General features: G+C 43.2%; 2 protein-coding genes across 6 annotated transcripts; both read left to right on the top strand.

The window, feature by feature from the left end:
• The first annotated feature begins 1,341 nt into the window (after positions 1-1,341).
• LOC110486564 (mapk-regulated corepressor-interacting protein 1) lies at positions 1,342-4,424 on the top strand. 5 transcript variants are annotated; one of them, XM_036938607.1, is made up of 5 exons: positions 1,663-2,077; positions 2,823-2,856; positions 3,027-3,145; positions 3,347-3,451; positions 3,557-4,424. In XM_036938607.1, exons 2-5 carry the CDS (start codon positions 2,852-2,854, stop codon positions 3,619-3,621), a joined length of 294 nt encoding a protein of 97 aa, XP_036794502.1. In that variant the 5' UTR covers positions 1,663-2,077; positions 2,823-2,851; the 3' UTR covers positions 3,622-4,424. The 5 variants fall into 5 exon arrangements, with proteins under 5 accessions (XP_036794501.1, XP_036794504.1, XP_036794502.1 ...); XM_036938606.1 differs by lacking the exons at positions 1,663-2,077; positions 2,823-2,856 and adding an exon at positions 1,342-1,648; XM_036938609.1 differs by lacking the exons at positions 1,663-2,077; positions 2,823-2,856 and adding an exon at positions 1,344-1,654.
• Positions 4,425-5,738: 1,314 nt separating this feature from the next.
• LOC110538528 (THO complex subunit 4) lies at positions 5,739-9,173 on the top strand. The gene is made up of 6 exons (XM_021625404.2): positions 5,739-6,128; positions 7,577-7,732; positions 7,854-8,001; positions 8,374-8,440; positions 8,532-8,703; positions 8,858-9,173. The coding sequence occupies exons 1-6, from the start codon at positions 5,883-5,885 to the stop codon at positions 8,870-8,872; spliced, it is 804 nt and encodes a 267-aa protein (XP_021481079.2). The 5' UTR covers positions 5,739-5,882; the 3' UTR covers positions 8,873-9,173.
• The last annotated feature ends 666 nt before the right edge of the window (positions 9,174-9,839 follow it).

Here is a 9,839-nt window from a genome sequence, read left to right on the forward strand (position 1 = left end):
ATATATTGAAGCAACATCTCAAGACATTAGTCAGGAAGTTCAAGCATGGTCGCAAATGGGGCTTCCAAATGGACATTGACCCCAAGCATACTTCCAAAGTTGTGGCAAAAATGGCTTAAGGACAACAAAGTCAAGGTACTGGAATGGCCATCACAAAGCCCTGACCTCAATCCCATAGAAAATTTGTGGGCAGAATTGAAAAAGCGTGCGTGAGCAAGGAGGCCTAAAAACCTGACTCAGTTACACCAGCTCTGTCAGGATGAATGGGCCAAAATTTGCCCAACATATTGTGGAAAGCTTTTGGAAGGCTAGCCAAATACTAATTGATGTATGCTATCTTCTGACCCACTAGGAATGTGATGTAAGAAATAAAAGCTGAAACAAATCCTTATCTCTACTATTATTCTGACATTTCACATTCTTAAAATAAAGTGGTGATCTTAACTGGCCCAAGACACTGAATTTTTACTAGGATTAAATGTTAGGAATTGTGAAAAAGTGAGTTTAAATGTATTTGGCTAACACGGAACCCAAACCGGCTGCGCGCGTGCTCCATTGTGCGCTATCGTGCATACATTTATTTTGTCCCCCTACACCAAATGCGATCACAACACGCAGGTTAAAATATCAAAACAAACTCTGAACCAATGACTTTAATTTTGGGACAGGTCGAAAAGCATTAAACATGTATGGCAATTTAGCTAGTTAGCTTGCACTTGCTAGCTTATTTGTCCTATTTAGCTAGATTGCTGTTGCTAGCTAATTTGTCTTGGGATATAAACATTGAGTTGTTATTTTGCCTGAAATGCACAAGGTCCTCTACTCCGACAATTAATCCACACATAAAACGGCCAACCGAATCGTTTCTAGTCATCTCTCCTCCTTCCAAGCTTTTTCATCTTTGAACTTATATGGTGATTGGCATCTAAACGTTCATAGTATTACCACAACAACCTGCAAAATATTTAGTCTTACAATCACCCACATGGGTATAACCAATGAGGAGATGGCACGTGGGTACCTGCTTCTATAAACCAATGAGGAGATGGGAGAGGCAGGACTTGCAGCGTGACCTGCGTCAGAAATAGGAATGACTTCTATTTTAGCCCTTGGCTATTTAAAAAAAACTTGTTATCGTTAACACTTCATTGTTGGAAAAGGACCTATAAGTAAGCATTTCACTGTTGGTCTACGAAGCATGTGACAAATAAAATGTAATTTGAGTAGTAGGCCACTACAGGGGTAATATAGGGTTACATGGCGGTTTAGTTTCCTTTTATTGTGAACAAATGTGCAATGCACTTTCCAAACTGTGAAAGGCAGCAATACGCAACAAAGTGTCTTCTAGTCTGCCGGAAAACTACACGAAGAAGAAGAAAGCAACACACTTTTCTCAATCAATGAGAATATATTTTAAACAGACAAGATGGGGGTGTACACACTTTTTTGATTACTTCATGGAGCCCCAAAAAAAGTATTTAATATAATATTGGATCAATTTCTAAATTCAAACGAACCCCCCTGCAACTACACATGGACATTTAGAAGAAATGCGTTCTTCCAAGTCGGGAACTGAGGAAGCATCGTCAAGTTGGTCGAAAATGATCTGTGCTACCTACCTAATAACGCCTATAAGCCAGCTGGAACAGTAATGGTCTGACTAGGGCTTTGTGATATTTTTAATAACTATGGTGCATTATGATGTTTTTTAATTGCTAGGGTGCATTTTGTTCGGGTCTATAATCTCAAGTAAGGGTATTTTTAGCCAATGCTTTTTCTAATTTCTTCGCAAACTGGTCCATGGTCTGTTTTATTTAAACAAGTACTAAAAAGATCCGAGCAGAGAGGGTAAATGTTGGGGAGAAGGCATTCATAGAAGCATTCTTTTGGGATTGTAGCATTATTTTGAACCAACAAACCTATTAAGTTTTGTTGACTTCCGTTTTAAATGACTTGCCCAGAAATGATTGGTTGGCATTGGCAACCGTTTTAGCCGATGGGAGGCCTAGCTCGCTAACGCTAGTTACATCTTGTTGGCTGAATAAAGAAAGGGAAAGGAAGCCGAATCTAAAGACTGGTTTGTAAACATAGTTTACATCTTGGTCATTTTCGGATTATTTCAAGATGGCTATAGCGTTATTAATTAATATGACACTGCTGTTGGAAACATTTAATTTGTACTATTGTCTGGATATATTCAGCTAGATAAAGTTAAATGGCTTAGCTAATAATATTAGATGTTGTTTAACGTGTAGCAAACATTCGCTAGATAGCTAACGTTATGGTACCGAATAAGCTGACGTTAGCTTGCTAGTTAGCGAACGTTATCCTTTATCTGTCACCCACTACTTCAACCGCAAGCTAATTTCTAACCAACAAAAATGTCAATTTAAAATATACGATATTGGGTAACGTTAGTTAGCAAGGTAGGTGCTTTATGTTTTACGAGTCACTGGTCAAAATGGGTTGTCTAGTATAATTTATTGTTAGCTGTCTTAGCTAACGTTAGCTAGCTCGCTTGTGTTACGTGAAGTGTCAGATACAAACATGTAAACATTGAAGCATAAGTAACATCAATAAGCAAGCTAATGCCGATAGTGTTGCATCCAATGTAGCTTTCTGGCTGTATAGTTAAGTAACTGTATTTTGCAGTCTGTTTTAGCTAGCTAGCTTTCAAATGTCAACATTCCTCTATTGTTTGTGATTGGTGTCTTTATTTAGAATGAATCATGTCACGCCTTGTTTCCACCACTAGCTATCCGACAGATAAAGAAGGTTCATATTCTCTCAACCCCCCCCCCCCCCCCCCAACTATTCATTAGAAAGGAGCAAGAGACAGACTGCACACAGAATGAGGTTGGAAGAGAGTTGTTTACCTGTTATGGTTGTGTTGTGTGCTAACTGTATGTCAAGCTGTATCTTGCATGCCAGAAAAACGTATGTTCTATTTTCCAGCCTGTCTGTTCTGTTTTTTTTTCATTCTTTCTTGCTGTTTGTTTTTTATTTGTATCTTTGCTGCTTTACAGCTCATCTGCTCCCAGGATGGTGAACAACTACAAGCGGACTTCCAGCCCTCGGTCTCCTACGAACAGTGGGGAGCTCTTCACTCCAGCGCATGAAGAGAATGTGCGCTTCATCCACGACAGTGAGTCTGCCTCATAAGGCCGATCTCTTACTAAGACTAGCCCTGAACGTCTCTCACCTGAGTAGGCTTATATGTTGGCCATCAACATGATCCAAAGCTCCTTACAGAGCCCCTGTACCACTGAGCTCAGATGAGCCATTTGGATGGAATGTGGTATGTAAGGAGATGGTTGAAAGCTGGCATGTGTATGCTTCTTTACAGCCTGGCAGTGTGTGCTCAGAGACATCCGGTCACCACAGAGCAGCGAACGCAAAGACCGTGGACCACAGGAGTATGTGGAAAAGAACCCAAATCCCAACTTAAATTGTAAGTGACTTGATGGATCTGACTATGTTTGTCATTTAAACAGGCTATTTACTAGATTTGTCAGAAAGACAGAGTAGTAATGTTATTTTTGATCCTTTCTTGCAGCTTTCACACCAGTTGACCTGAGTGACCTCAGGAAACGCAACACACAGGACTCCAAGAAGTCCTAGTCTTTCTCTTTATAGTCAACAGCTTTTTTTCTGCACTAATTATCCTTGAGAACTTTCTCCTCCTCTGTCGGCCAGAATCCTGTCCTGCCCAGAATGCCGGTCCTCTTTCTGCCCACCTGGACTAACAGCCTGCCCATTCAACAGCAGGGTGCTGATGTCCTAACAACCAAAACATTTTTGGAGTCCCTTTCCACCCCCCCCCCCCCCCCCCCCTTCTCTGTCCGGGCTCAATATTTTCTTACCCTACCTCTCATCTGGTTGACGTGGAAAGCTGGCATTTGAGTTCCAGGGATTCTCTCTTCCGGTTCTTGGTTTTACAGCCATTCATTTTTCATTTTCACTCTCTTTTTTTTATGCGAATGGGACTGATGCAGAGTTTCAATGAAATATGCTGACATCCTGATGCCGAAGTACAGACTGTGTACAAATTCTTCATGGGACACTTTAAAGGACTGCAGTCTTAAATATAAACTGTTTTCTTTTCAATCTGCAAAGGATAATGCTGAAGGGCTGACATTATTTTTTTTGGAAGATAGCTGAATTGTAGATATATTGGAATGGAATCCGATTGTACGGGCGAGTTTTGGAAACCAAAAATTGTTTAGGATAAATGCCAACATTTTTCATATACATTCATTCCCCTAAAATGGACTTAAAGTAGACATCTCCACATTGACTTCTCAGCCTTGAAAACATTTTTTGAATAAAATACTTTTACAATATTTCACTCTCAAATCATTGGTCATAGATGTTCTGACCTAAATTCTCTTTTTGGATGTGTTACCTGTATAATCCCCAATGATGTATGTACAAACATCACAGAACCTACAGTAGGATGGTAAATTGTTGTCTCATGCTCTTTTTTTTGTTTGTGCATTGTTACTGAAAACAGTGCAATAGGCTACTGAACAAAAATATAATTGCAACATGCAACATTTTCAAAGATTTTACCGAATGCAGTTCATATAAGGAAATCAGTCAATTTAAATAAATGAATTTGGCCCTGATCTATGGATTTCACATGACTGGGCAGGAATGCAACCATGGGTGGGCCTTGGAGGGCATAGGCCCACCCACTGAGTTTTTCCCCACAGAAGGGCTATTATTACAGACAGAAATACTCCTCAGCAACCCCTCCACACCCCCCTCATACGATCCTGCAGGTGAAGAAGCCGGATGTTGAGGTCCTGGGCTGGCGTGGTTATGCGTGGTCTGCGGTTGTGAGGCTGGTTGGACGTACAATGTTCGAGGCACCTTGTACAGCATCAATGTAACAGTATAACTTTAGTCCGTCCCCTCGCTGCGAACCAGGGACCCTCTGCACACATCAACAACTGACACCCACGAAGCATCGTTACCCATCACTCCACAAAAGCCGCGACCCTTGCAGAGCAAGGGGAACCACTACTTCAAGGTCTCAAAGCGAGTGATGTCACCGATTGAAATGCTATTAGCGCGCACCACTGCTAACTAGTTAGCCATTTCACATCGGTTACATATAGACAGTATGGCTAGTATACGGTATGAACAGGAACAGTGTGTACAGCAGTAGTTATAGGATGATTCTGGACTAGAATACATATGAAGTGGGTAAACGTTATTAAAGTGACCAGTGTTCAATGACTTATGTACATAGGGCAGTAGTCTCTAAGGTAGCTGGCTAGTAAAAGTGCCCTAAGTTCAGGGCAGTGTACTGGGGGAAACTGGCTAGTGGTGACTATTTAACAGTCTGATGGCTTGGAGATAGAAGCTGTTTTAAAGTCTCTCGGTCCCGGCTTTGATGCACCTGTACTGTCTCTGCCTTCTAGATGGGTGACCAGGCCGTGTCTTGGATGGCTGAGGGGCCAAGCCGAGTTGCACCAACTATCAAGGAATATGTCAGATCTATTTTTGTATAACCAGCACTACAGTAAATTCGAGACCATTGCGCTGCTGCACTGATAATAGCAGCACAGGTCTTTGTAGTGATATGACTCAAGGGATCAATTTCAAATGGTCCCTTCTTGATTTGACAGCATAACCTGAGTAAACTGGAAGGGGCGGCGCACAACAAGCGGACACTGACAGCGTCATCCGTTCTCACGTAACGAGACGTGCTCGTGGCTATAAAGACAGATTGCGCTCCATTTTAGCGTGTTTTTTTTCTCACGCAGCTGAGTAGTACCGCAGGGTTATTAACAAGGTTTTTACTTAAGGCAGGGCTCAGTCAGGCTAGTTTTTAGTTCGCTAACAGTTCTTCTTAGCGTAATTGAAACTTCATAATGGCCGATAAAATGGATATGTCGCTAGACGACATCATCAAGCAGAACAGGCAGCAGAGAGGGGGCGCAGGAGGCCGTGGTGGTGGAAGAGGCCGTGGCCGGGGAGGCTCTGGCGGGGGCCGAGGTGGTGGTGTTGGCCGTGGAGCAGCTGGTGGAGGCTTTGGGGGCCGAGGTGGAGGATCGGGCCCCATGAGGAACCGACCGAACCTGAGCCGTGGCAGAGCAAGACCTACGCCATACAGCAGGGTATGAGAAATTTAGAGGAATGGGCTGAGAAAAAGGAAAACGCCTCGTAACCTGAAAATGCCTGCTCGACGTCCTCTAATCTTCAGGCTTGCTAGCTGCTCCCAATGCAATCAATGGCTAGCTTGCTAGTCGAGAGGCACTTAGCTAGCTAATCGAATTTCTCTCGAATTAACGAAGGGAAACCCTTTAAATTGTGGTTGATATGGAAATATAATGCACATAACGTGTCCTTGTCCACCCAAACCCATGTCTGTTACCACTTTTTGAGAATAAGCTTTTGGAGCAGGTTAGCTAGTTGCTAACTCTGGAGTAGCTGCTTACCTACAAGGCCCAGACGGCGCCATTTTGAATTCAGCATCTTCAATCAATGAAATATTTATTTCATGGTCTGTCGCAGTATCTTTCGTCCCAGAAAGTCACTTGTTGGACCACCGAATGGCACTGCATCGAATAATATCGTTGCAGTTGGATGATTTTTGTAGCAGAGGCAACTTTTGGGGAGTTTCATCCTACACTCCTTTCTTTTTATTTGGGAGTGGCTGGCGGGTTAACACAATCCCCTTTGAGCAGCACCATATCAACACAGAATGGTGTCCTTTATGGATGGAGCAGTGGACTTTCCCCTCTTATTATTACATATTTTTATCTCTACATTTCTAGTTGTTACTCGTCACAACTCAATCAAAATGGCGTGGTTTCAAAATGGACGCTCAGATGGTTGCCATCCATGTTCAGGCCAGGTAGTTGGTCTACTTTATTTTGCTAGTTGTCTCTCAGAAAATGGACATGTAACTCATCAAAGCTAACTCGTGGCTTTTAAAGAACAATTTAAGCAAATAACCACACAGCTGGAGTCGACACTGATGCAAAGTACTACAGCGCCATACGGATGGATGACTTTCTTCAGCATACTACTCTCGCTGGGGGATGGCCGCCTGGAGAGCCTTTGGTGGAGGAGCAGATGGCAAGAGAACAGTGGGCGACATTGCTAGCCTAGTTAGCCAACAAGGGGGTGGGAGCGGAGTGCAGATGGTAGCGAGTAAATGTGTACTGTTATTAATGACTTGTTTACTGCTAAATGTTGCTCAAAGTAGCGTCAACAGACGTCAATGCATACGTTTCTTCATTCTAGTATGGGAAATGTTTCATTTTTTACAATTAGGGCCCATCAATTTTAGCTAAATGCTTTATGGGCTGTTAGCTTGGTCTAGTATCTAGAATTGATATGTTGCCATGTGTCCTATTTTTGCACTGGTTTACTTGCTTCTAGTAATGGGGTGGGGAATGCTGGGAATCTCCACGGGGTAGTAGTGTGCCAACCACCTGGCCCTGTTGGCTGTAGTCCCTGATCTCCCCAGCACCTACCCAGCTGTGTGGACTGGACTCTGTGATTGGCAGAGACAGGGGAGCCTGAAGTCAGCAGGTTCGTTCTCTTTCATCTGTTGCAGCCCAAGCAGCTTCCTGATAAATGGCAACACGACATGTACGGCAATCATGGCTTCAATGCCAGTGTTGGGGGCGGCGGGGGTGGCGCTGGTGTGGAAACCGGAGGGAAGCTTCTTGTCTCCAATCTCGACTTTGGCGTTTCAGACGCGGATATTCAGGTACAGCTTAGTTTCTTTGACTTGGTTGACTCTTTAGATATTGTGTATTTACCGTGGCTTAGCATTTCCAAAATGGCACTTGAAATCACATACAATCACTACATGGTTTCTCTCACTACAGGAGCTCTTTGCAGAGTTTGGTACACTGAAGAAGGCAGCTGTTCACTATGACCGGTCGGGCAGGAGCTTAGGCACTGCAGATGTCCACTTTGAGAGGAAGGCAGATGCTCTAAAAGCTATGAAACAGTACAACGGTGTACCACTTGATGGTAGGTTTCTCAAGTGGCTTTGACAGTTGCCACAAATATTATCATTTCATTTTTACCTTGCTGAAACATTTAATTTTATGCTGTTGAGGTGTCTTTCACCATGCTGACACTATAGTCATCCAACCTTCAAGATGCTGAACGTTAACTTTCAAAAATGGGTGGTTGCCATCCATGTTCAGGCCATGTAGTTAGCCTGTTTTGCTAGTTTTCTTTCAGAAAATGGCCGTTTAACTCATCAAAGCCAGCTCTTTAAACAAATAACCATACCGCTGGAGTCGACACTGATGCAAAGAACTACAGCGCCATACGGATGTTTATCTTTCTTCAGCACACTACTCTTGCTGGTGATAACCTGAATACTTTCTCTTGCAGGGCGTCCCATGAACATACAACTTGTCACATCACAAATCGACACACAAAGACGACCACCCATGCAGGGGTAAGTGTTAAGATTGAGCTGTTTTCCAAAACAACCTGAGCCAATGATAAGTGTCATGAATGGAAGGTGCTAATGTTCAGATGTTCTACAGTATGAACCGAGGAGGTGGTGGCATGAACAGGGGTCGTGGTGGGTTTAGAGGGATGCAGAGAGGACGTGGAGCAGGACGTGGAGGAGGCAGGGGCCGAGGTGGCCGCGGGGGAAGCACTAAGCCACTTTCCGCTGAAGAGCTGGATGCCCAGCTAGATGCCTACAATGCCAGGGTGAGTCTCGGTTTGAAAATGAGAAAGGGGTTATAGAGTTTTAAAAAACAAACATTTGTCTGCCTACATGTATATAGCATTGGAAATTAATGCTGGGACAGGCCTACTATGGTAGCATGTGTCTTATCTGATGCGTTTCCTCCACCCACCCCAGATGGAAACAAGCTAAGAGCAAAGCCTAGGTGAATCCTCCAGGCTGCATTACACTCCAGGCTGAACATGAGGACAGTCGCAGTTGTTACAGCGTTGAAGATGCAGGACATTTTACACTTGGATGTCTTCTGATGTGATTTAAATTTGTGTATCAATCCTTTTAAATGCTCCGATGTGTTTTTTACCAATTTTTGTTTTTTGGAAAAAAATATTGGTTTTGACTGTAGGTTTAAGGGGGTGGGTGGGGCTTTCCCTGTTGATCTGATTCCTTTCCCCATAGATCATTGTAATAAACCCTGCAGTACATATTAACCATACTCTGACGGCTTTGTTTTTATTGTCAAGTGCACAAGTACAGTGAAATCCCTTGCATTGTTGGGAGGGCCTGCAAGTAAGGATTTCACATAGTCTACACCTGGTTACAAAGCATGTGACAATTAAGATGTGATTTGATTGCTCAATCCAACAATGCAGTGATCAATATCGGTACCACACATAACAAAAATAAGCTTTCTACTGGGTTAGTGCCAATACCATATTTACAATGTGCAGGGAATGGGATCTTAGTGGTAGCGTTAAGGTGATTAGGCGATAGGGTATATGATAAAAAGCAGAAGAACGTGTTGGGTCAGTGTGAGCAAGTGTGCATGGAGCTAAAAAAATATAAGGGGCAATGAAGATGGTCAGTGTAGTCCTAACTATTTTGCTTGCTTATGGCTTGGAGGGCTCTACGCCAAATAGTTTTGCAGTGCTAAATGTCTTCCTGGTTCCAAACATTGTGTAACACAGCCGGACACAAAGTACTGAGGTTGTCATGCAAATCTTAGCTGAAGTGCACTGCACCCAACGGTGCACTAGGACATGGGGAAACTAAAGGTTTGTCATTTGGCGACGTAAAATATCCTGTCGGTTTACTAGAATTCGGCCAATTGACGCAACTGCGAACAAATTGATTAGCAAGCTGTTGCATGTCGCCCAGATCC

The sequence above is a fragment of the Oncorhynchus mykiss genome, chromosome 12 (genome assembly GCF_013265735.2).
Source record: "Oncorhynchus mykiss isolate Arlee chromosome 12, USDA_OmykA_1.1, whole genome shotgun sequence".
Lineage (NCBI taxonomy): Eukaryota > Metazoa > Chordata > Actinopteri > Salmoniformes > Salmonidae > Oncorhynchus > Oncorhynchus mykiss.